Source organism: Suillus paluster, assembly GCF_016628075.1.
Source record: "Suillus paluster strain FC165 chromosome Unknown EDB91scaffold_2, whole genome shotgun sequence".
NCBI lineage: Eukaryota > Fungi > Basidiomycota > Agaricomycetes > Boletales > Suillaceae > Suillus > Suillus paluster.
Window position 1 is genome coordinate 1,346,219 of NW_024537562.1, and position 25,322 is coordinate 1,371,540.

General features: G+C 49.1%; 8 protein-coding genes across 8 annotated transcripts; 5 read left to right on the forward strand and 3 right to left on the reverse strand.

Annotated features, from left to right (window-relative positions):
- Positions 1-445: 445 nt before the first annotated feature.
- On the reverse strand, positions 446-869 carry EDB91DRAFT_1077218 (uncharacterized protein; the record flags this gene model as incomplete). The annotated part of the gene is made up of 3 exons (XM_041314913.1): positions 446-508; positions 539-749; positions 799-869. The coding sequence occupies 3 exons, from the start codon at positions 867-869 to the stop codon at positions 446-448; spliced, it is 345 nt and encodes a 114-aa protein (XP_041183952.1).
- A 657-nt stretch (positions 870-1,526) lies between these two features.
- EDB91DRAFT_1097944 (uncharacterized protein) lies at positions 1,527-2,914 on the forward strand. The gene is made up of 5 exons (XM_041317087.1): positions 1,527-1,852; positions 1,909-2,031; positions 2,082-2,509; positions 2,560-2,659; positions 2,709-2,914. The coding sequence occupies exons 1-5, from the start codon at positions 1,561-1,563 to the stop codon at positions 2,801-2,803; spliced, it is 1,038 nt and encodes a 345-aa protein (XP_041183953.1). The 5' UTR covers positions 1,527-1,560; the 3' UTR covers positions 2,804-2,914.
- Positions 2,915-3,935: 1,021 nt separating this feature from the next.
- On the forward strand, positions 3,936-8,053 carry EDB91DRAFT_282956 (DUF1212-domain-containing protein). The gene is made up of 8 exons (XM_041326707.1): positions 3,936-4,187; positions 4,320-4,443; positions 4,496-6,172; positions 6,229-6,507; positions 6,564-6,911; positions 6,991-7,302; positions 7,365-7,529; positions 7,594-8,053. Exons 2-8 carry the CDS (start codon positions 4,324-4,326, stop codon positions 7,819-7,821), a joined length of 3,129 nt encoding a protein of 1,042 aa, XP_041183954.1. The 5' UTR covers positions 3,936-4,187; positions 4,320-4,323; the 3' UTR covers positions 7,822-8,053.
- Positions 8,054-8,285: 232 nt separating this feature from the next.
- On the forward strand, positions 8,286-10,019 carry EDB91DRAFT_1042641 (Thiolase, N-terminal domain-containing protein; the record flags this gene model as incomplete). Its single annotated transcript, XM_041313012.1, has 10 exons — positions 8,286-8,489; positions 8,545-8,599; positions 8,656-8,854; positions 8,902-8,968; positions 9,018-9,116; positions 9,165-9,438; positions 9,497-9,594; positions 9,650-9,726; positions 9,775-9,812; positions 9,871-10,019. The coding sequence occupies 10 exons, from the start codon at positions 8,286-8,288 to the stop codon at positions 10,017-10,019; spliced, it is 1,260 nt and encodes a 419-aa protein (XP_041183955.1).
- Positions 10,020-10,106: 87 nt separating this feature from the next.
- On the reverse strand, positions 10,107-12,189 carry EDB91DRAFT_1042896 (general amidase; the record flags this gene model as incomplete). Its single annotated transcript, XM_041313024.1, has 9 exons — positions 10,107-10,228; positions 10,283-10,425; positions 10,480-10,775; positions 10,831-10,877; positions 10,926-11,299; positions 11,356-11,498; positions 11,550-11,662; positions 11,712-11,871; positions 11,926-12,189. The coding sequence occupies 9 exons, from the start codon at positions 12,187-12,189 to the stop codon at positions 10,107-10,109; spliced, it is 1,662 nt and encodes a 553-aa protein (XP_041183956.1).
- Positions 12,190-12,983: 794 nt separating this feature from the next.
- Positions 12,984-13,922, forward strand: EDB91DRAFT_1042810 (ribosomal protein S3; the record flags this gene model as incomplete). The annotated part of the gene is made up of 4 exons (XM_041313022.1): positions 12,984-13,124; positions 13,179-13,387; positions 13,438-13,650; positions 13,697-13,922. The coding sequence occupies 4 exons, from the start codon at positions 12,984-12,986 to the stop codon at positions 13,920-13,922; spliced, it is 789 nt and encodes a 262-aa protein (XP_041183957.1).
- On the reverse strand, positions 13,814-17,292 carry EDB91DRAFT_1277781 (polysaccharide lyase family 8 protein; the record flags this gene model as incomplete). The annotated part of the gene is made up of 12 exons (XM_041324681.1): positions 13,814-15,058; positions 15,118-15,201; positions 15,253-15,418; positions 15,469-15,512; positions 15,559-15,576; positions 15,626-15,758; positions 15,805-15,872; positions 15,925-16,132; positions 16,266-16,458; positions 16,513-16,625; positions 16,673-16,804; positions 17,174-17,292. The coding sequence occupies 12 exons, from the start codon at positions 17,290-17,292 to the stop codon at positions 14,042-14,044; spliced, it is 2,295 nt and encodes a 764-aa protein (XP_041183958.1). The 3' UTR covers positions 13,814-14,041.
- A 6,850-nt stretch (positions 17,293-24,142) lies between these two features.
- On the forward strand, positions 24,143-24,888 carry EDB91DRAFT_1332954 (uncharacterized protein; the record flags this gene model as incomplete). Its single annotated transcript, XM_041325411.1, has 4 exons — positions 24,143-24,228; positions 24,294-24,441; positions 24,494-24,839; positions 24,866-24,888. The coding sequence occupies 4 exons, from the start codon at positions 24,143-24,145 to the stop codon at positions 24,886-24,888; spliced, it is 603 nt and encodes a 200-aa protein (XP_041183959.1).
- Positions 24,889-25,322: the final 434 nt, after the last annotated feature.

Sequence of the window (25,322 nt, forward strand, 5' to 3'; positions counted from 1 at the left end):
GCCCGTCGCACTCCCACAGATACGGGCGGCTCGATTGACCACAGGTCCTAAATAACCCATGTGACCAGCGATAGGATTCGTCTCGCATAGCGGGGATCCAGAGTGGATCACCACGTGCAAAAAGTGTTCCATGCGCATCGTATCTCCGCAGGCTATGATGCATGAAGAAGCAAAATTTGAGCTGTCAGGCTCCACCACACCACGGCTAGAGTGATTGGAAAGGTGCACATAAATGCGTCACCTTTAGCCTTGACGAGATAACTACTGCAATTTATAAGATGGTAAAGTAGGAGATCATTGTGCAGATGTATAGCCGTGCACATGGCCGGGCTTTTCTCCCGTAATTGTGTGGAATTTTGTATGTCAATAAAAACCAAGTAGAGACGCCCTGTGGGCCGTGCAGTTTCTCTGTGCAAGAGAGCGATAGTCTTTGCCAGACGGGCATTTACTTGACCATATATTGTGGACGGTGCTCGTCCTTTTCGTCGGGAATCAGGGATCCATTAATCTCGGGGATGTGAGTAGAAGTATGACTCACACGTTGATGAGTCTCTTCCTGAACGTGAGTCGCCATGAGATCCGTCACCCAAAAACCAGGCAAATGGGATAGCCAAGAAAAGTTGAAGGGTGCACTGCTGTGTTCATCCTCCGCGTGTTCTGCACCATGGTTGTTCTGCTTGAGATCCGATTCAAGATAGTGGTTGTGCTGGTGTAGCAAGTTCGAATATTTTGAATCACAGTGTAAGTTACTGCGGGAGGTATGAGCAAATCCAACATGTTCTAAATGTCAAAACACACCTGTGCATATGGGTGTCGAAACCCCAGCGGTTCATCGTGTAGTTTGACGACGAGTTTGGAGTAGAATACATATTGGTATAGATGGTGTTGTGAAATATGGTATTGTGCGAAGGAGGTGAAAATGAAGGGAGTTGAGGAATTCGCCATTATGTAGGCACGGCGGTATTAACTCGGATAACGGATGAACGGATATACAGATATTTGAGAACCTTGCCAGGAGTTGTTTACTTCTGTTGAATTGTGAAGCTGCTGACTCAGTAGACCTGGCACCGTCTCACCGCAGCCCTCAATGGTGTGAATCGTATTGTGCCTGGAGCGGCAGACAAACGCCGATGCGAAGTCGCTACAAATCATGAGACGCTGCTTCATCCTCACACCGTGACCCCATCTGCACGAGAAGCAGCCTGCAGTTATGGTAGACGCTGATGCACGCAATTCGGTTGTATGAGCCTTCCGATGACGAACTGGCCGGTACTACGACCTCTCTGATACCGCATTCTTAAAAGTGCATCCGCGGTGCCGGGTTCGCGGTGGAAAAGCCTATTTGCAAGTTGGGTGTTTATGGGTGGACACTTGACCTAGTCATTCTCCGGAGGGCATATTGGGAGAAACAAGCTGCCGGAACCGTGTCACAAAGCCTATAATACTATCATAATGTAACAAATGTTGTCGTAGCTTACATATATTGCTTGGAGTCGAGTAGTTCCGGAGTGACTTGAATTATATCATGTTGATGCCACCCGGATTCATCACAAAGAGAAGATGTCCCTGCTCTCTTCTATCACCAGCAACCCAGGGGGGTCCAAACCACATCAACCGCTGATCATCCTCCAGTCATCTTCTGCCCAGACATGTTATCCTATCTTAAGGAATCTGATCTCAAATTTCAGACCAGCTACTCAGACTCTACTGTTTTGCTTCTTGCATCCACCATCGAGCTTGACAAGCGTTGATGCTTCAAATATCACTGCCTTCGACTTTACTGACCGAATTCCTGGCTACGACGATGCGTGGTGTGATCCTCAGGACGAGATACTGGCTCGCGTTAATTCTGGTCAGTATTGACGCGTTTGATGAGCGTGATGATCCGACTGATGTAAAACCTTGTAGTACCTCCGGGATCACTGAATGTGATCATCGACTCGGTGGATACATTGGCATCTGACCTCGGATCCACGCCAAAGACGTACAAGTTTATTCGGACGCTCCTTGGGCTGGTTACAACTCGTTCTGGTGTGTTTACAGCACGACTGATGTCATTGTACTTGCTGATCTTCCCCAAGAACCTTCCATCCTCATCGTACATCTCCAGCCCTGTCCTCTTCTCGGATTACTGACTCAAACTTCCCTTTCACCGACGCTCATGCATATTACTGCGCATCCCCCAGCAATCATCACGCACCTTGCTTCTGCATATCTTACACAACCTCCACCAGCTGGCCCGGCAGAGAAGTTCTGGAGTGTCTTTATCCCCTTTTCTGAGCGTACACATGAAAGTGAACGCCTGGTTTATGGCCCCGAAGGCAACGGGACGAGTGCTGGAGCGTGGGCGAGCAAGGGCACGAGGGAATTTGTTGTAGAGGTCCTTATAAGGGGTGGGAGTAGGCGCGGTGTAGAGAGGACTGTCGAAGGCTGGAAAGGAGATGTCCCGTGCGACCTGCAAGCTCTTGAAAGCCTGAAAAGTATTTGGACCGGAAAGAAGGCAGAGCAGGTGAGCACGAACAGTAGCTTGACTTGCCTTCTTATCCCTATCTACTACAGGCTCGACCGGATCCAACGCAAAACGTATCGTTCAATCTGAATCTCACGCCGTCGCAGGAGAAATCGCGAGCTCAAGTGCCGTTACCCTATGCACACGAAGGTGGTGCTCCATTCCTCTATGCTGCATGTCATGTTAATCAAGACTTTAGGCAACCCTGTTACAACAGTTGGGACGATTCTGTACGACCCTGATTCTGCTGATGATATTGATGATGATGATCCGGATGAGGACTTGGATATATAGTCATACGCGTACGCAAAGATTGTTGACAATTCTACAACCGTCATCCTGGCTGTTTGCATGACGTCAATACACGGATGAGACAGCGGTCCGTTTCGCAATCATGTGTCTCCTTTTCATATGACGCCGTGTTAGCCCTCTGAATTCTCCCATCGCTGGGCAATATGTCTAGTTGTGATATCTCTCTCGTCGCGGTGTGGCCTGACCAGCGTCAGTTCACGATCATGGATCGCATGGCCTATGATGAACTACCTAACCGCACAGTTATTTGGCTTCGGTTCGTCGGGACCTGGATTCTTGGCAGTGTCTTCAGTCCGTCTAGTTTCAGGTTATCTAACACACTGCATGCGGATGCCCCTTGCGAAGAGGTTGAGAGTAATGGAACAGTCGCCATCATCCCTTACATTTCAGGACAGGATCAGTTCTTTTATCTGCATGTTGAGGGTGAGCCGCGCTTGTTCGTTGCTGCTGTGCTAGTTGATCGTTTGCAATCAAGGTTGGGTTCCATATCCACAATTTGCGGCTGGTGATGAGAGGGATGCTCTGTATACGGTGGGTGTAGACATGCTTGTTGTCCCGAGCTTTCGTTTATACTACTTCTAGGACGTGGACCCCTCTGAAACTGAAGAATCGGATGTCATGGTGCATACTACTCCCAGTATGCCAGATTTCCAATGGCTACCAGGAGGGTTGCTGGAGGGAGATAATTTAGACGAGCTTGAGATTAGCGAGGTTGCAACGATACAACTAGGGAGTCGGTTGCAGAAGTGATCCTTTCGACTCTGCAGGTATGTATGGCATGCGGTTTAAGGTATAAATGAGCCTAATGGACTAGTCTCCCCTAGCCGGACCTATAATATACTGATTACACGCCCATATACATAATCATTCGATGTACTTATCAAGTACTTATAATGGATGACACTTATCGCCTATCTGATGATCCGTCGAAGGTGGAGCGGACTGACATCAGATTGAATTGGAGTATGGGAATCGACTACTAGTACGCGGTCAAAGTTGGAGTTAGCTGGAGGTCAAGCGAATGAGAAGTGGGTCGTTTACACTGGTATGTGACCGCGCAGTAATATTGGGGTACGAATTAAATTAGGCTGTGGAGTGGTATCTGACCTTGGCGGGGTGACCGTGACGAAGAAGGAAGTATGACATCATGTGAGAGAATTGTTGCCATCACCTTCTTCGAATACTTCAAGTATATGTACACTAGATCAATCATGCAAGTCGAACCCAACCATCCAAGCGACGGTGAAACGAGTTCACCCGAGTCGACAATAGTGTTTTTGCAATTTATTGTGGAGTATCATTTCAATAATTGGTGAATAATCATCAATTTTCGAATCTGGAACGCGTCGCGCCGGTTCTACTCAACGTGCGTACTAGCATCCAGTCCATGGTGACCGTATCTCACATTTACTATGTCTTTAACTTACACGCTCCCTGACTCGGGCTCACCGACCGTTTCTCGACCCCCTTCTCACCGGTCTAATACAATGCCCGTTAGTATAATGTCCCCAACCCCGCCCCATCCAGGCAGCTGTACGCCCCGCCGCGTACAATGGGCCAGCACTGATCATTTCCACTCACCCCCCTCCACTCCTCATGCACTAGATGAGATGGCCCAGGATGTGAGTAGTATCGCATTAATATTTCACACTTTAATTCCAACATTCCTTCTAGCCAAGCGCCTTCGAAACACTCAAAGACGCACTCAGGCGTCACAGCTCCTCCCGTACCCGATCCCCCTCCGGGTCTCCGTCCCCCGGAACCTCCACCCTGCCCCCAGTCACCCACTCCTCTACCCTCACGGACGCACCAGACGGTGATCATCCCTACCTCAACCCATACCTGCAACATACCTATCCACCAAGCACCCCCGATTCCTCCGCACCCACATCTCCATCCTCTTCCACCCCCTTCCTTCCCCGCCGCACCCACGCCCTTCCTGGCGAGGTTTTCATCGATCCTCTCGAGAGTGCTGGACTCCCCCTCTCCTCAAGGCAAGCAAGCCGAGACTCGCAGATGCCGGGTGACGGCCATGCAGGCCATGTCGAGCACCTTGCCGTACGCGAGGCAGCAGGCGTCGTCAGAGCACACACCAAACGATGGGGTGTACTTGGTCGCAGGCACCACCGTCTCAAATCGTCCAGAGCTGGACGTGGCACAGACACAGAGCATGACACGGACGGCGAGTTCGAGAAACACCACAACCAACCCAAACCCAAGAAATCTTGGTGGCACTTTCACACACCCCCATCCGTCGCACCCACCCCGCATCACCCCCCACACTATGCGCATACCTCCTACAGTGACCCTGAATCCCATCCTTCCCTACATCCTTCCCAGCCCAAGTTCGGCTCTGGCGTCCTCAGTGCCCTCCTAGCCCTCTACGAACACGAGCAAGAGCACGATGACCACCCACCAAGTGAAGACGAATCCGAACTCTTCAACCCAGACCGCCCATGGATCGACTCCAAACACAAACGCAAAAAATCCCTCGGACGCACAATCCACTCCGCCTCAAGCAGCGCAGCGTCCCTCCTCGCATCCGTACCCCCAGCGCTCATTCCTCCCGCACTTAAACACAAAGAAAAAGCGCCTGCCACAATGGCGGCGCTGATTACAGGTGCGGGGACGCTTACGGGTGCTGCGGCGCCGCAGCAGGCCGGTCTAGCGCCTGATTTGAAGAGGGGGTATGGGCTCGTGAGGTATCGGTTTGAGGATGGGATTGATGACGTGTTGCAGCCTCCGCCTGCGGTGCTTCCACTTGTGCAGAACCAGGCAGAAACAGAATCTGGGTCTGAAGAAGGACCACAACGTACACCGCCCCGCTTGAACTTACACCTCCCCCGCCGGACGAGAAGCACCGATTTCAATTTTACGCGTGGAGTCGGTGGGCCGGTGGAGGAAGACCACGAGGGTGAAGTTGCATCCAATACGCTCGTAGACGAGGAAGAAGACTCCCCGGATACGCTTGCAGTGACGACTGCTGCTTCCTCACCTACCGGGAAGCCGCCCTTACCAACTGCGCCTGCACCCGCCCGAGGTAAAAAATCAAAGCGCTGGACAGGGGTGTTGAAAGAATTACCGCACCCGCTACATGGTGCGCATTTTAAGGGGTTTTCTTTGAGTATGCCCGGGACGCCTTTCCGGCATCCTGCAAGTGGGACTTCTACGCCTGGAACCCGGGGGTCGAGTAGTGGTGGGCCTGGAACACCGGAGGGAAAAGTGGACGGTGGGGATTATTTTGAGGCGAAGTGGATGGAGGAGCAGAAGGAGTGGGAGAGGAGGGAGAGGAAAGCGAGGGAGAGGAGGGAGAAGGAGAAGAGGAGGAAGAGGAAGAAGGCCGAGGTTTATGTGCGTTTTATCCCTCATTCGTTTCACGTTCTTATTGGAACTCACATCGTTCGCAGATCACCCGGCACGTAGCTGCGATTCTCCAGCGGCAAGAGTTCATTTTGAAACTGGCACGCGCGATGATGATGTTTGGAGGCCCGTCTCATAGGCTCGTTGCACAGATTCAGAGCACAGCGCGTGTGTTGGAGCTAGACCTGAGCTGTATGTATCTGCCCGACGTGTTGTGGATCAGCTTCGAAGATAACGCGACTGGGACGAGTAACGTAAAGTTCATCCGTCAGGGCAGCGCTTTGGATCTAGGCAAACTCGGTGAGGCGCATGGGCTATATTGGGATGCAAGTCTCTCTCCTCCCTGCACACATTCCATACCTAATTGAAAACCGAAACGCAGGTCATCCACGATGTCATCTCCGTATCCTCAGCAAGCGCCGCCCTCGACACTCTCATGCGCAAGAAGCCCGTATACAACTTCGCCCAACTAATATTCCTCGGCGGGATGTGTTCTGCCTCCATCTGCAGCGTCTCCTTCAACGGCTCCTTCATCGACTGCCTCGTCTCCTTCCCCCTCGGCGCGCTCCTCGTCACTATCCAACTCCTCAGCGTGCGCAACGAGCTGTATGGGAACGTATTTGAGATCACGGTAGCTACGCTTTTGAGCTTTTTGAGCGCTGCATTGGCTAGTACGAGACATTTTTGTTATTCGGCGGTTGCTAGCAGTAGTGTGGTGCTGATTTTACCTGTGAGTCCCTTCCCCTATCCCCTTCCCCCCTCTCCTTCCCATCCCTAATCAAACCTGCTCAATAAAAATCACTTCGCAGGGCTTTATAGTCCTCTGCGGCTCCCTCGAAGTCGCCTCCCGCTCTCTCGTAGCAGGCTCCGTCCGACTCTGCTACGCCCTCATGTACTCCCTTTTCCTCGGTTTCGGACTCGCAATCGGAGCAGAGCTGTATCAGACCATGGTGGGTACATCCATAGTGGGCGCTACAGATTATACGTGCCAGGACAGTCACGATCTGGAGGGAGAGTGGTGGCAGAGGACGCCGAGTCTGTGGTGGGCGTTTTTGACTGTGCCAAGTTACAGTCTGTTTTTAAGTTTGAGGTTTGGGGCTTTGTTGAAGAGGAAGGAGTTGGTGAGTGGCTTCGGCTTCTGAATTTGTGGGTTTGTGCTGGTGCTGATTGTGATGGGCTGTAGTTGCTCCTGGTCGCAATTTCATGCATCGGATGGGTGACGAACCATTTTGTGGGTACCAAGTTCCCGAACCAGAGCGACATGTCGGCAGCTGTCGGGGCGTTTGCTGTAGGGTTTGTGTCGAATTTGTATGGGAGGTTTTTTGAGGGAAATGCATTTGTCGTTATGGTGCGCCCCCGTCCCGTTGTTCTACTCTGCGTCTAAAAATTGACATCATAACCAACCTGCACAGATCACAGGCATCCTCTTCCAACTCCCCTCAGGTTTAGGCAACGGCGGGCTATTCAATTTCGTTGTCGACCAGACCTCCGGTTCGAGTTCTTCCTATCTGAGCGGGTTCAATACGGCGCTGCAGTTGATCAGCACGAGCATCGGGTTGACTGTGGGTCTTGGGATCAGTTTGGTGCTCGTGCATCCGATTCAGAGTAGGAAGAGGGCTGCGGGGGTGTTTAGTTTATAGGGTGCGGGCGAGGATGTTGCCGCACGTTGCTGTTGAACCTTGCTTTACTTGCTTTCGTTTTGGTTTGGTTTTCTTGCATCGCCCATGCGACATCACCGCTGAACCTGCACATCCCATCTAATATCGATATAGATATAGATGTCCATCATGCTCTCTCGTCTTTTCACTTAGTTTTCTTAGATGCTCATCTACTAGCATGGACTTGGCATTTACTTTTTACACACGGACATCGTTTTCATCTTCATACAGTCGCTCAATTGCACGCTCATTTGTCTACACACTCGTAGTTTTCCGTAGTCAGAGTCCAGACCCTAATATAATGAAGACAGTAGTTCCTTCTGTAATAGGACACACTCGTTTTGTTCGTCACACCATGGCAGCAATTGGTTGGTTTGCATAGAGAAGGCACGAAGTTTGTTTTTATATCTTGTAAGTAGAAATCTCACACTACGTGACTGTCCCTCATGTTCGCTACAGTCTTGCGCGCTAGAGTCCCGTCTACGATGCGCAACGTCTCTACACATAGCGGCAGGGGTATCACTGCAGTGCTGCAGAAGAACCCAGATGATGTGGTCATTACCTTTGCAAAGCGTACTGCGATGGGGAAGTACAGAAAGGGTCAATTCAAGGATATTCCAGTGGACGAAATGATGCAAGCTTTATTAAAGGTCAGACTGTTTGTGGACTAATATACTGTTTACGGTGACTGAATCCGACTCTTAGGCGACCTTTGAAAAGACAAAGCTCGACCCCGCGAAACTTGACGACATTTGTGTTGGTGAGCACTGAGTCGGCACTACATACCGTGCCGTGTGTTTCTGCAACTTTCTGCAGGCACATGCCATACTCCTTCCCCGATGTACACCTCACGAGCCGCGGCTCTCGCATCTGGCGTCCCTCAGGATGTTCCCATCTCGACAGTGAACCGACTATGTTCATCCGGCCTTATGGCCGTCCGAAACATCGCCCACTCTATCCAGTCAGGCGAAATATCCATGGGCATGGCAGTCGGAGTGGAGAATATGACACTGAAGTGAGTTTCCAAAAGTCTGTAGTACACCGATGTTCACTTTCACGCAGCCCTCGTCTCACGCCTGTTATAGCCGAATCTGTAGACAAAGATCCTCGGGCTCACGACTGCATACAAGTGCGTCTGGGTATGATATATCGATCAAATACTAACGTATTCAATGTAGCCTATGGGTTGGACGTCTGAGATGGTCGCTCAAACCTACAAAGTCTCGCGACAGAAGCAAGATGAGTATGCCCTCGTATCCCATACTCGCGCAGCCAAGGTTTGTATATCCAAACTATCACGTGTTGCACATTGATCACAAGAACAGGCGATGGCCGCCGGTATCTTCTCTGATGAGATCATCCCAGTTGAAATCCGTGGGACTGTGATCTCCGCAGACGACACAGTCCGACCTGGCGTGACGATGGAGACATTATCTGGTCTAAAGCCTGCGTTCCAAGATTGGGGCGATGCAGCTACCACTGCTGGAAACGCCAGTGGTATTGGAGATGGTGCCGCGCTATGCATTCTGACAACAAGAGAACGTGCGGAGAAGGAAAACATGGAAATTCTCGGAAAATGGGTTGGAAGCGTCGTCGTCGGTCTGTTATTTATCACTTTCTGTTGTTCGAGTGTCTGCTGAACTACTGCTTGTTGTAGGTGTCGAGCCGCGCTATATGGGCGTTGGCCCCATCTCCGCTATTCCCAAGGTCCTTGCGCAAGTTGGTCTCACCAAGGACGATATTGACATCTATGAGGTGAATCACTACCTCTTAGGTTCTTCCCGTTCATGGCTTACCACCTCTGACGTAGATCAACGAAGCGTTCGCTTCGCAATTTGCATACTGCGTCGAGGAACTTGGCATTTCCATGGACAAAATCAATCCGAAGTAAGTCATTACAACTGGTATACTTCTGTTCTGATGCTTTGCCGGTAGTGGTGGAGCAATAGCCGTCACGCATCCTGTGGGAATGAGTGAGTCTCGCTCACTGTTGTCGGCCTGATGTTTTGAAATTCATGTACCAATTATTAGCTGGCCTTCGTCAAGTTGTCACCGGCCTCGCAGAACTTCGCCGGAGTGACAAGAAACTGTTGTGCACAAGTATGTGCGTCGGCAGTGGTATGGGTGCAGCAGGCGTTTTTGTGAACGAGGCACAACCACTTCGTGAAGCGAAGTTATAGCTTTCGGATTGTTTGTATTGGATCAAGGCATATATGTATTTGTTGTTCATACTGTAACTGCTGTGTCTCGATAGGTATACCTCGGACTTATTTGGCAGCTGCCAGCGCCGCATCGACAATCTCTGTCATTCTTATGACCGCTTCTTCCTCCAGAGTCCGACCGACGAGTTGCAAACCAACAGGAGCATTCTTGAATTTCTCCGGGTCGTCTGAAGTGATCGTTGGGCATCAGAAATTCATCGAGAGGTCGGCGGACTACTCACACATTTCGTAAACTTTCTTATCAATCTCGTCATAAAAGTCATGAGTCAACTCCTTCCCATCGAGAATGGGGTCGACAGTGGTCACGGGGAAAATTGCAGCGGGATAGTCAAGCGCATTCCAAACCATGGTGTAATAGCCGTAGCTGCGCATTGTTTTTCATTGACAGTTCAAGACTCTGCAATGACAAGACACTCACCAGTTCTTCCCATGGGGAGTTGCCGCATACGGTGCAGCTGGACAGATGATAGCATCGACAGGGCGTCCTGTCCCAGTCTCTGACGCAGTTGCTTCCCAGTGGTCCAAATATTCTTTCCGAATATTTTGACGCAGCTTCTGCACTTGCCAGAGCTGATACGCGGTAATACCGCCGCTCTTCTGCGGAAGAGAGGATGCTACTACGTCGTCCAGCTCCATCGTTGCAATTATTGGCTCTCCTGTAACAGAGGTCGTGATCATGAAGTCCTCAGCGGAAGCGGCGTTCCAAATGTCCCGCTGTGTGGTGTTGCTAGGTCGATAAGCAGGCGCAACGAAAGACACAACTCCTTACTGTAACTTCTCCAAGCAATCTGTGTTTGATAGGTTTCCAGTCAACAACTACCATCAAATGAGCACAAATTCAGCACAGGAGTTAGATGAAAAAACCTTTGTGGCCCGCCTTCTGGAGAGCCGCTTTGGTCATTTTCAGGGACCTCCTGATAGGTGGGTGGGGAACAACGACGCCATCGTCCCACATGATCGCAAAGCACAAATCCTTGCCAGATCCATGATCCGTGAGATTGTACTCATCTTCGTTCCATTTCTTCCGAACGGCAAGAGGGTCTTTGAGCCACGGTTTTGCTTCAACGACAGCTTTCATGAAGACTTTAATCCCGCCGACGCTGTCTGTCATAGGACCAAACACGGAGAGAATCGAGTCTTGGCCCTCCAGTGAGTTGCGGGCACCGCAGTATGGTACACGTCCGTATGACGGTCTCAAGCCGTATATTCCGCAGAATGCAGAGGGACCACGAATTGAGCTGCCAAGGATCGTCAGAAGGCTACTACCAATGGTACTTCCCAATCACTTCCATACCCTCCAATATCTGAACCAACTCCCAAAGGACTTCCTTTGAGGGCGATCAACGCACCCTCTCCTCCCGATGACCCACTCGAGGTCAAGGAGCGGTTGTGTGGGTTAGTTGTCCGACCAAAAACATTATTGAAGGTTTCTCCCCACTGAAGATAATTTTAGCACAACGAGTACCCCTCATCTAGAGGTGCGCTCACCATGAGTGTCTGTGGAATGTTAGTGCGAACTAATGGTACGGCTCCGCATTCGAGCAAAATGTCGACTAGCACTGCATTTTTCTCCGCGTACTGCCCAATCCACGAGACATAACCTAAGACTAGTGAATCACAAATCGATAAGTCTAGGGGATCATTACTTACCCATAGTGGTTTCTAGTCCCTTGATACAGAGTTGGTCCTTCAGAGAAATTGGCAGTCCATGGAGGGGACCAACGACCTTGCCTGTCTTTTTCAAGTGATCATCGAGTTCAGCCGCTCGGGCCAGAGCACGATCAACAAATATTTCCGTCAAGCAATTGACCTTGTTGGCCAGTTAATACAATCTCGTCAAGCAAATGCCACGCAATTCGCTTACAAGCTGATGGGCAACAATGGCCCTCTTCGAGAACGCGGTGGTCACGTCTACAGCTGTCCATTCGCCACATGCAAGTTTCTCCAACAAAATATCCACGGAAGTGTTGGTGATCTCAATTTCTCGTGCATTCAGAAGGCCACATGTCTCTGGAAAACCAGTCACATCCAGAGTAGAGTCGGGAGGCAGAGTCACAAGCCATTCCTGTGGAATAGACTTTAACTGCCTCTGTTTCTTCTCTGCGACTAGAGCAGTCCAATGCGGCATGTCAGTGGGATGGAATTGAACGAGGGAACGACAATACTGAGTCCCTAAAAGAATGCTTCACAAGAAATAAGACAGACATGCGGATGAAGGCTCTCCGCGACTAATATTAAAAACGAGATAAGGCTGCCAAAAGGGCGTTGATAACACAGGGCCAAGGGTAAGATATGTGCACGAAATGGTCATGTGGATTAGACTACACGTAGACAACCAAATACGTGCATGGTTCCGTCTGATAGTTGACTTCTGTACCTAAGAGGAAAAGAATTGTCAGCTGAAAGCTCGAATCAACGAAGCTAAAAGAAAATAATCATGATCAGAAAAGTCATTCATGTCAGTGACACACGTCCGCCGTGTTACGGGCTCGCGTGAGTCAAGTCGACTAAGAGGTGCCAGTGGTGGTTGATATACAACACTCGTCATTGAAGGGTTTTATGTCGAGAAGCGAGAAAGGTTTCAAGATTACTCACCCAAACAAGTCCTCGAGCTGCCCGTAGAGAGTTAAAAATTTGCAGCTGCTATTTTCAGAACTTTATCAAACTTCTTTAGGCGGCGATTGAATCACATTCGGCAAGGAGTATCAGCCGCAACAAGCTGCTCGACAACACATACGGCGTCGAAGGTTACGTTTCATCAAGGTTCGTCCAATTTCTTGCAGTCAACATGTCCAGAGCGTGTTTGTGCGGTATCGCGGAAGATCGGGGCTAGCGCTGTTGCACTGACGAGATGGATGGCCGTTCTGAGATTCGGATGATGACAGTGTTTTATCTCTTTGCAGACATCCTCCCGTCTACAAGATGTCCGCTCAAATCAGCAAAAAGCGCAAGTTCGTAGCTGACGGTGTCTTCCGCGCCGAACTCAACGAATTCTTCACTCGCGAACTCGCCGAGGAGGGTTACTCTGGATGTGATGTCCGTGTTACCCATGCTCGCACCGAGGTACGCTAGTGTAAGCTAAACAACCTCGCCATCTTACAAATGCATTATCTTCAGATTATCATCCGTGCCACACACACCCAAGAGGTCCTCGGTGAGAAGGGTCGCCGCATCAGGGAATTGACTGCACTCGTTCAGAAGCGTTTCAAGTTCCCTGAAAACTCACTCGAGCTTTACGCCGAGAAAGTACAATATCGTGGTCTTTCTGCAATTGCTCAGTGTGAGAGCTTGAGATACAAGCTCCTTGGTGGTCTTGCTGTTCGCAGGTCCGTGCTTCTGCTGACTCCATATGAACTATTGCTGATGATGCGTCCAGGGCATGCTATGGTGTCCTTCGCTTTGTCATGGAGTCTGGTGCAAAAGGTTGCGAAGTGGTTGTTTCCGGCAAGCTTCGTGCCGCTCGTGCCAAGTCGATGAAGTTCACCGATGGATTCATGATCCACTCCGGTCAGCCCTCGCGAGATTTTGTTGATTATGCCGTGAGACACGTTCTGCTCAGGCAGGGTGTCCTTGGTATCAAGGTTAAAATGTAAGCTGATTGATGTGTTGAAAACGTCTAGCTCACAATACGCCAGCATGAAGGGTTATGACCCCGAAGGTCAACTGGGCCCTCGCAAGCCCCTTCCCGACTCTGTCCAGATTCTCGAGCCCCCTCTCGACAAGATTGTCTCAGAACCATCCTCAGAGTCGAGAGAGCCTGCCATTGTTTCCGCTGCACCCCCCGCTGCAGAGGAGCCTGCTGCGTATGCACAGGAGCCAGCTTACCAACAGGAGGCATATGGCGAGCAGCCTGCATTCTGATCTCTCTCGGGTCTGTTTCTTCCTCATATCCACAAAACATGTACTCGCTACACCATTGCAACGCGTTAGGATTTGCATGGCTGGCAATTTTGTGAGATTTAATCCGACGAACGGGTATACTACTGCCCTAATACGCAAGCCACACTGCTTCCTGCCGAACTACCACTAGGTAATGTGAAATAAATAATAAAGGTGTTTTGAGAACCCCATCCATTTGGTCTAACTCCATCTCCGGCAGTCATTTCTACACTGAGTTCAGATAGTGTTTGCGATGGATCCGAGACGGTCAGGGTGCCAGAATCTACCCGATAGAGAATAGCGGCGTTTGCACTGGCTGTGACCGTGATTGGTGCGTAGCCTCCATCCAGCTGGAAAGTGAAGGAACCACCAGTGGGGCTCCAAATCACAGCTGTTACCGTTTGATAGACTTTATCGAGCAACGCGCTAATATTTGCGCTATTCTCGATTTCATGTAGTTGGGTAGCTGCTCGCTTGAGTGTGAAGGTACCGTAATCAACCGCAGGATAAAATGTATAGGAGACGGGGGATAGATTGTTGTTGTGATAGAGCCATGCGGTGAAGAGTTCAACGATCTCAGGAGGCTGCGTGGAGGTTCCAATGCTCGACCAATCACCCGTGCGGTTACCCCATTCGACGGAAAGTCCATATGTCCCATTGGCGGTTGGAAACTCGTAGCCGACGTCACCATGCCACATGGTTTGTGGATCTGTGTAGTTGCCACCATAAGTGCCTACTCCATTCACCCAAACACCACCTCCGAAGCGTCGTTGGTCAAGAACCGAAAACACAGGGGCTGCAGTGGCAGACGAGATGTTGGCAATCATAACATGTTGAACGTCGGTCTCCAGGAAAAGCCATGTCTTCTGCCAAGATAGGGAGCCACTCTGAGGGTTAGTGTAGCGCATTGCTGCGGCACCAATTCGACCATCCGAGACGCCACCGACAAAGGGCTCTTTACCGGTATATTGAGTATGGGTACAATCGAGTGCTGTAGCGTTGTAGTCCACGGTAGTTCCAGGGATCAGGTTCCAGTCCCAGGCGGCAGCAATGTCTTCATATTCATTGCCATGAAGGTAAGTGTAAACAGTGCCATCAGAGAGGTGGAAGCCCAAAGGCTGTGATGATATGGCCGTTGGTTATTACTGCTTGCATGCAATAGAAGACGACATCATACATTTTGAGAATTGAGACACTCTGTGTTGAGCGTCCTATTGGAGTACATTCGTACCGTGGTCACATAGCCTGGACCGCGAGTTACCTTTGGTGCGGATCAACAGGACATTGCGGACGAAGAATAAACCGAACTGACCATGTAGTCGTTGTCAAAGAACATACGATTCCCATGGATCTCACCCGCATTTGCATCAGTTGTATTTGCCGACAGGGTCGAAGAGAATTCGAGGAGAACGGTAGAGTTCCATTCCTCTCCGAGTTGCTGAACTTTTGAAATGTTCATATTGATGCTACTAGTAGCCCTGAAACAGCTTCAACAAGAAGATAGAACAAGGGCCGAAATTAGCCTCACTGCTCGTCAATCACAGGGAAGCTGATGAAGCGGCCTAAGACGCTCTGGGCAGCGTCAGATAACATGAGATCGGAGGGCCGCTAAACTCACAAAATCCCAATGCAATACCTGCAAGATAATTGGTCAAAAATAATATCGGAGTGCACTGTTCACAAACATTCGTTTGGACGTTACGGAAGATCATCCACCGATCACCATCAAATAGGATTTCAAGTGCGGTCTTGGAAGTTGCATTAGCAGCAAATTGCGTTCCTCCAGCCTCAGTTTCCAGATCGAGGACGTCATTTGAGCTGGTGTAACTCAGATGGATGCTTCCTTAGTGCAGAGATGACATACAAATCTTTCCCATAATTGCCGTTATAGATGATCCCAATGTGTTGACTGAAAGATCCGTCAGTACGAATCTGTATGCCAACTATTATCAGTTGGTGAACTCTGGGACAATAATTGGCTTACCCCATCAGACTTGATAGGCTGTTCAACCACTATAGCTTCATGGACCCTCCTGAAGGTATCTGTGATCAAGGAGACGTTGACAACCAGAAGACCTTGGTCGATCCCAATTTTTGCAACGTCTAACGTATTCGAGCCAGTGAGGTAACCTATACTATTGATGTAGTGGTCGAACGTGCCATATGCACGGAGGGTGATGTGAGTACAATTGCTAAGTTGAGTGGGCGTCAATGTGTCGTTCAGCAGGAGGCAGGATTGTGACACCAGTTCAGGAATCAGGATAATCTAAACAAGGTGTCAGAAGGAATTTTTACGGGAGTTAGTTGTGAGTCACATTGGAGAACTAATTTTTGTTCCAAAATCCTGGTGTACCACAAGGGCAGCTTGGAGTGCCTCCAGAGTCTAGACAAGCAGGGCCGGTGAAATCATTCTCGAACCAATAGTCCATGGCAAGTGATATGGCGGCCAAGGTCTCAGAATTGTTGACGTATTGCTCCCCCCCGCTAAGACCGCCGTGCCAAGCAGCGGCCATGGTACCTGTCAAGAGCGACTTGATGTATGCTTCTTGGTATACTTAGTGTCTATACTTACTGATGCGCTGCCAGTGCCCTTGAGCAGGCCAGTCGGCCTTTTGTGCATCGCACCCGGTGGCGTAATTCACTTCAGAATCGGGCCACCGTCCATCGGCTCCCAGGTCAGCAATCCTGCAAGGCGATCTTAGTCAGGCGCTGCGTACAAAATAGTGACTGACCAGGATGCGATGCTCTGGGGGTTTTCAGTGATTTCCTCTATGATTGTTACCAGCCTGCGCTGATTAATGGTGTTGATGTCTCGCATAATGGTGGGGTTAACTGTTGTGGGAGATACCAGTGACGCGCTAGTACTGGATGCGGAAGATGTACTAGCAGTACCACCATATCTGGGACTCAACCTGAAAGATGAAGGACATTTGCCAGAGCATGTGCTTCTAGGTAATGCGTCACTATCACCCGAAGTCTCCAATGTTGACTGGAAGCTCCTGGATGATTATCCATGACAATTTGATCAAGCATGCTATTTCAACAAAGAAGGCATACCTCGGAACCTCACCAGGTTGCCTCAATTCTTTGATTAACCAAGATGGACCTCTAATGTGGTGGTGAGCTGCAGCAATCTATAAATCTATAAATCTATAATCTATAAATAAAGTCTATAAAGTAAGGGAGAACGGTATGGGGGAAACCGTGTGAAACGCGTATTCCGCGTAACGCACATGGCGTCGTCAGTATCGATTGCATCGCTTGCGTCGGTTGTTTGAATCATAATATTATGGGAGATCATCTTAAAAAGTAAGGGAGAAGGCAAGGGGGGGAGGTGGGAAGATTTGGGCATTTCCGCGTAGCGCACATGGCGTCGGTAAGCCTCGCCAGCATCAGCTGGCGTCGGTATTTTCGGTTATTTCGCTAAGGTGGCTGAAAAAAGCATCCCACATGGTTCTGTCAACCGGAGTTTGAATTTCCGAAAACCATTGTCCCCTACTGTACCAGCTCGCTGTCCAAAATTGGGAATTTGTAAAAATTGAGCCACAATGGGATGCACCAAGCAAATAGAAAAATGCGAAAATGCGAAAATAGAAAGATGGGATTGGCAGGTGCTCACTGGCCCTCCATTTTGCACAACAACAATGATTTTATACATGTACTGTAACTGTGAATACATGATAAATAGTAAAAATTGAAGGACAACAAGGGATTTTGGGATTTTTGTGGGGAAAAGAGAAAAGAAGACACCAAGTAGAAAAATGTGAAAATGCAAAATTGCGAAAATATAAAGATGGGAAAAATTGGCAATGGGTAAACAGGGGAATGGGAAGATGGAGAATGGAAAAATGGGGTGAATAGGGGGATGGGAGGATGAGAGGACAAGAGGACACAATGGGAGGATGAGAAGACAATGGGAGGATGGGACATGGGACAATGGGACACAGGACAACGGGACACAGGACAATGGGACAATGGGACACGGGACACGGGACACGGGACACGGGACACGGGACACGGGACACGGGACACGGGACACGGGACACGGGACATGGGACAATGGGACACAGGACAACAGGACACGGGACATGGGACACGGGACAATGGGACACGGGACACGGGTCATGGGACAATGGGACACGGGACAACAAGACAATGGGACATGGGACAAGATAATTGGGAGGAAGTGTATGAGTCAATAGCATGACACAAACAGTTTGACTGAAGGTTACCTGGGACACTGGCTTGCAATCCGACACTGGCTTGCAATCCCGTGGCCTCGTGCCTTGGCCATGGGATTGCAAGCCAGTGTCCCAGGTAACCTTCAGTCAAACTGTTTGTGCAACATCCCATAACTAAAACAAAACTATATAATATTTTTAAAATGTAAGATGTAAGAAATGATTGATTTCACACAACTAAATAATATGTAGACACAGTAAGCCAAGGCACCGAAGGTGCCTCCAGCAGAGCACAAAGTGCTCTGCTTGCTTCCTGTGCCGAAGGCACAACGGGCTTGGGCTAGTCTTAAAAAGTAAGGGAGAAGGCAAGGGGGGGAGGTGGGAAGATTTGGGCATTTCCGCGTAGCGCACATGGCGTCGGTAAGCCTCGCCAGCATCAGCTGGCGTCGGTATTTTCGGTTATTTCGCTAAGGTGGCTGAAAAAAGCATCCCACATGGTTCTGTCAACCGGAGTTTGAATTTCCGAAAACCATTGTCCCCTACTGTACCAGCTCGCTGTCCAAAATTGGGAATTTGTAAAAATTGAGCCACAATGGGATACACCAAGCAAATAGAAAAATGTGAAAAATGCGAAAATAGAAAGATGGGATTGGCAGGTGCTCACTGGCCCTCCATTTTGCACAACAACAATGATTTTATATGTACTGTAACTGTGATACATGATGATAAATGGTAAAAATTGAAGGACAAAAAGGGATTTTGGGATTTTTTTGGGGGAAAAGAGAAAAGAGAACACCAAGCCAGTAGAAAAATGTGAAAAATGCAAAAATGCGAAAATATAAAGATGGCAAAAATTGGCAATGGGTAAACAGGAGAATGGGAGGATGGAGAATGGAGAAATGGGGTGAATAGGAAGATGGGAGGATGGGAGGACAAGAGGAGGACAAGAGGACACAATGGGAGGATGAGAGGGCTACAGGAGGACAAGAGGAGGACAGGACAATGGGACATGGGAAAATGGGACACGGGAGAACAGGACAACAGGACATGGGACATGGGACATGGGACACGGGAGAACGGGAGAACAGGACACGGGACATGGGACACAGGACAATGGGACATGGGACAACGAGACATGGGACATGGGACAATGGGACAACAGGACACAGGACAACAAGACATGGGACAATGGGACATGGGACAAGATAATTGGGAGGAAGTGTATGAGTCAATAGCATGACACAAACAGTTTGACTGAAGGTTACCTGGGACACTGGCTTGCATCCCGCTGGCCGAGGCACGAGGCCACGGGATCAGCAAGCCAGTGTCCCAGGTAACCTTCAGTCAAACTCTTTGTGCAACATCCTATAACTAAAACAAAACTATATAATGTAAGAAATTATTGATTTGTTATAATTAAATAATATGTAGACACAGTGAGACAAGGCACCGAAGGTGCCTCCAGCAGAGCACGAAGTGCTCTGCTTGCTTCCTGTGCCGAAGGCACAACGGGCTTGGGCTAGTCTATAAAGTAAGGGAGAATGGTATGGGGGAAACCGTGAGAGACGCGTATTCCGCGTATTCCGGCAGTGTCGGTTGTTTCGGTTGCGTCGGTAAGGTCGCTGAAAAGAGGATCCCATGTGGTTCTGTCAAGCGGAGTTTGAATTTGCAAAAACCGTTGTCCCTTACTATACGAGCTCACTGTCCAAACGTGGGAATTTGTAAAAATTGAGCCACAATGGGATTGGCAAGTGCTCACTGGCCCTCCATTTTGCACAACAACAATGAATTTTATATGTACTGCAACTGTGAATACATAATAAATAGTAAAAATTGAAGGACAACAAGGGATTTTGGGATTTTTGTGGGGAAAAGAGAAAAGAGAACACCAAGCAAGTAGAAAAATGTGAAAAATGCAAAATGCAAAATGCAAAAATGTGAAAATGCAAAATTGCGAAAATATAAAGATGGGAAAAATTGGCAATGGGTAAACAGGGGAATGGGAAGATGGAGAATGGAAAAATAGGGTGAATAGGGAGGATGGGAGGATGGGAGGAAAATAGGAGGACAACAGAAGGATGGGAGAACAATGGGAGGATGGGAGGACAAGAGGAGGACAAGAGGACACAATAGGAGGATGAGAGGACAAGAGGATGGGAGGACAATGGGAGGACAATGGGAGGATGGAAGACAGGAGGACAGACAATGGGACATGGGACATGGGACACGGGACACGGGACATGGGACACGGGACACGGGACACGGGACACGGGACACGGGACAATGGGACATGGGACATGGGACATGGGACATGGGACAATGGGACAGTGGGACACGGGACAACAGGACATGGGACAACAGGACAACAGGACAACGGGACACGGGACAACAGGACAAACAACAGGACAACAGGACAACAGGACAGTGGGACAGTGGGACACAGAACCATGGGACATGGGACACAGGACATGGGAGATAGGAAATCAGATAATTGGGAGGAAGTGTATGAGTCAATAGCATGACACAAACAGTTTGACTGAAGGTTACCTGGGACACTGGCTTGCATCCCGCTGGCCGAGGCACGAGGCCACGGGATTGCAAGCCTGTGTCCCAGGTAACCTTCAGTCAAACTCTTTGTGCAACATCCCATAGCTAAAACAAAACTATATAATATTTTTTAAATGTAAGATGTAAGAATTTATTTATTTCACAAAATTAAATAATATGTAGACACAGTGAGGCAAGGCACCTTTGGTGCCTCCAGCAGAGCATGAAATGCTCTGCTTGCTTCCTGTGCCGAAGGCACAACGGGCTTGGACTCGTCTTAAAAGTAAGGGAGAAGGGTATGGGGGAAGGGGTGGGACGATTTGGGCATTTTCGCGTAGCCCACATGGTGTCGGTTGTTTCGGTTGTTTTCGGTTGCGTCGGTAAGGTCGCTGAAAAAAGGATCCCATGTGGTTCTGTCAAGCGGAGTTTGAATTTGAAAAAACCGTTGTCCCTTACTATACGAGCTCACTGTCCAAACGTGGGAATTTGTAAAAATTGAGCCACAATGGGATTGGCAAGTGCTCACTGGCCCTTCATTTTGCACAACAACAATGAATTTTATATGTACTGCAACTGTGAATACATAATAAATAGTAAAAATTGAAGGACAACAAGGGATTTTGGGATTTTTGTGGGGAAAAGAGAAAAGAGAACACCAAGCAAGTAGAAAAATGTGAAAAATGCAAAATGCAAATGCCAAAATGTGAAAATGCAAAAATGCGAAATATAAAGATGGCAAAAATTGGCAATGGGTAAACAGGAGAATGGGAGGATGGAGAATGGAGAAATTGGGGTGAATAGGGAGATGGGAGGATGGGAGGATGACAGGGGGATGGGAGGACAATGAGAGGATGAGAGGACAGGAGGAGGACAAGAGGACAACAAGACATGGGACAATGGGACACAGGACATGGGACAACAGGACACGGGACAATGGGACATGGGACAACGGGACACAGGACAATAGGACACGGGACAACAGGTCATGGGACACAGGTCATGGGACAACGGGACACAGGACAATAGGACACAGGACAACAGGTCACAGGACACAGGTCATAGGACAACGGGACATGGGACAATAGGTCACAGGACACGGGACAACAGGACAACAGGACACAGGACACAGGAGATGGGAGATGAGAGATGGGAGAATTGAGGGGAAAGGCATGAGTCAGTAGCAAGACACAAACAGTTTGACTGAAGGTTACCTGGGACACTGGCTTGCATCCCGCTGGCCGAGGCACGAGGCCACGGGATCGCAAGCCAGTGTCCCAGGTAACCTTCAGTCAAACTGTTTGTGCAACATCCCATAACTAAAACAAAACTTATATAATGTAAGAAATTATTGATTTGTTATAATTAAATAATATGTAGACACAGTGAGACAAGGCACCGAAGGTGCCTCCAGCAGAGCACAAGTGCTCTGCTTGCTTCCTGTGCCGAAGGCACAACGGGCTTGGACTCGTCTTAAAAAGTAAGGGAGAAGGGAGGGGGGGGAATGTGGGAGGATTTGGGCATTTTCGGTTGTTTCGGTTGCGTCGGTTGCGTCGGTTGCGTCGGTTGTTTGAATCCCTTCTCCCTTGGAGCGCTGAAAAAGGGAATGCCATGTGGTTCTGTCAAGCGGAGTTTGAATTTTGCGCAAACCTTCGTCCGTTAGTATGTAAGGGTTGACTGATTTGGCAGGTGGCTCCAACAACAATGATGTATATGTACTGTAATTGTGTAGTACATAAAAATGTAGCCACAATAGGATAGAAAAAGAACACCAAGCAAATAGAAAAATATGAAAAATGCGAAAATGTGAAAGTGTGAAAATGCAAAAATATAAAGATGGGAAAATTGGGCAATGGGTAAACATGGGAATGGGATGGGAAGATGAAGAATGGAGAAATGGGGTGAATAGGGAGATGGGAGGATGGGAGGATGACAGGGGGATGGGAGGACAATGAGAGGATGAGAGGACAAGAGGAGGACAAGAGGACAGGACTACAGGAGGACAAGACAATGGGAGGACAATGGGAGGATGGGAGATGGAAGGACATGACAATGGGACACAGGACATGGGACAATGGACAATGGGAAACACAGGACATGGGAAACGGGACACGGGACAGGGACACAGGACATGGGCACAAGGGGACGGACCACAGGACAAAGGGACAATGCGGACAATGGGACACAGGATGGGAGATGAGAGATGGGAGAATGATGGGAAATGCATGACGTCAGTAGCAAGACACACAACAGTTTGACTGAAGGTTACCTGGGACACTGGCCTTGCGATCCCGCTGCCTAGTGCATCGAGGCCAGCAGGTACTGCAAGACAGTTGTCCCAGGTAACCTTCAGTCAAACTCGTTTGTGCAAACATCCCATAACTAAAACAAACTATATAATGTAAGAAATTATTGATTTGGTATAAGATTAAATAATTATGTAGACCAGTGAGGACAGGCACCGAGGTGCCTCCACGCAGAGCACAAAGTGCTCTGCTTGCTTCCTGTGCCGAAGGCACAACGGGCTTGGGCTAGTCTATAAAGTAAGGAGAAGGGTATGGGGGAAGGGGTGGGAAGATTTGGGCATTTTCGCGTAGCCCACATGGTGTCGGTTGTTTCGGTTGTGTCGGTTGTTTCGGTTATCAGACCTTTTAGGAATTTTCGCGTGCTTTTCATTTTCGGAGTTCAATTTCCCTACGAGTTTCGAAACCCTTGCAATCTGAACACCTCTTTTCCCCCACCATCTATTCCCTCACATACTACTGTTGAAATTGTTGAATACCATCTCCCCAGTGATTATTTGTAAATTTGTAGTGAAATTCCCCTCCTGGGGTAAGCTTTACTTATTTAAATACCAAAATAACTTGAAAAATTCAAAAAAAATTAGTGATTTTCGCTTTTCTGCTGTTTTTGGACCGCATTTTGGACGATTTGGACCTCCCTTGGACCTCCCTTGGACCCCTGGACCCCCCTGGACCCCCCTGGACCCTTTTGGAGAGCAGGTTCGTGTGGTGTGTTTGTTGTTTGTTTCTGGGCCCAAATCCCACGGAGGAACGGGGGAAATTGGGTATACAAGACGAACGTGCGTGGAGTCTTGCGGGCGTCTTCTGCAGTTGTCAAAGACTGTCCTGTGAGATCTCCGTGTCAAGTCCTACCTCCCTGGCTGCCTGTTTTTACGGGTGTTTGCCGGTTGCTATCAGCTTTTGCTGGGACCTCTGATAGCACTACAGTGCAGAGATTTGGTTGGCGGGACGCTTTTTTGCGTTGAGTCTGACTGCTGGGTGTTCTATCTGGCAGTTGCTCACAGTTGCCTTCCTATCCCCTGGGATAATATCTCGGACAGCATTTTTGTTGTCTTCAGCACTGTCATACGTCGATTTCCTGACGCGATCCTGACCTCGGGAGGCTCAGACTTCTTCGACCACCCACACACACCCACTTTGTTGGATTCCGACCTATGTACGTAATGTATCTCTCATGTCTTCCTCAACTAATTGTGCTGCAGTGGTGTTTCTATCCTGTCCATTGCCAGATTTTGCCTCATTTTTCGATTTTGTTGCTACGTACTGCCATGTTCGTATATCATTTATTAATTTTTATCGAGTTCTGCTAATCAATTTCCCCTTAGGCTTCCTTCCACTCCACCTACTTCCCCTCAACGAGCCCAGTCTGCTGCACGTCATGCTGAGAGAAATCAACGTAATCTTGGCTCGCCTCCTGCACGACGTGTACCGCAAAATGATCCTGCCCCTGTAGCACCAGATGCTCCCCATATGGTATGTGTATTTTGATTGAAAACTTTGACTGTTGCTGACATATCCTATTCAGAATATTCCTCATATGCTAGGAAATTTAAATCATGCTCAGATCCCTGTGCAGAGATTTCCTGGAATTCCACGAAATGCAATTGAGCGTCATGAGGCGCATCGTCAGTGGCGTGCTCATCACCCACTACCACCCCCACCTGCTCCAGGCTTTGGCTATTTTCCTCCTGGTCCTCCTCCTCCCATCCCTGTCTATCCTCCAGGATTTGGTGGCTATCACCTCCCTCCTGCTCCTGCTCCTGCTCCTGTTCCTGTCCCTGCCCCAGCTCCTGCTCCTGTCCCTGCCCCAGCTCCTGCTCCTGTCTACCCTGCAGCTCAAATGCCGATGTATGGTGCTGTATATTATGAGGGTGCAGCTCGCCCTCAAAACATGCAGAATGCCCATCCAATTCCTCATGAGCCTGGTGCTCAGGGAGTACGTGTCGACCGTAACTTCGATCTCATGGAAAATTTCAATCGACTTCATGAGCAACGTCGAAGGCAAAGACATAATAGACGAGGTCCTGCCCCCAATCCACCACCTCCTGATCTGCCTCCTGCTCCTTTTAATCCTCCCAATCCTCCTCAACCTCAACCTCAACCTCTTCCTCCTCACCCTCTTCCTCCTCAACCTCAACCTCAACCTGATTACGCTCAGTTTAATGTCCAGTTTCATCACCATTTGCAAATCTTGCAAAATCAGGTTGAAGATATAGAAGATCCATATCTTCGCCAACTCAGGGAGGAAATGATACAGCGAGAAGCACAGGAGGCTCATCGTCAGCAACAGCTTCGTGAACAGTTGCAGCGACAAGCACAGCAGGCTCATCAGCAGCAACAGCTTCGTGAACAGT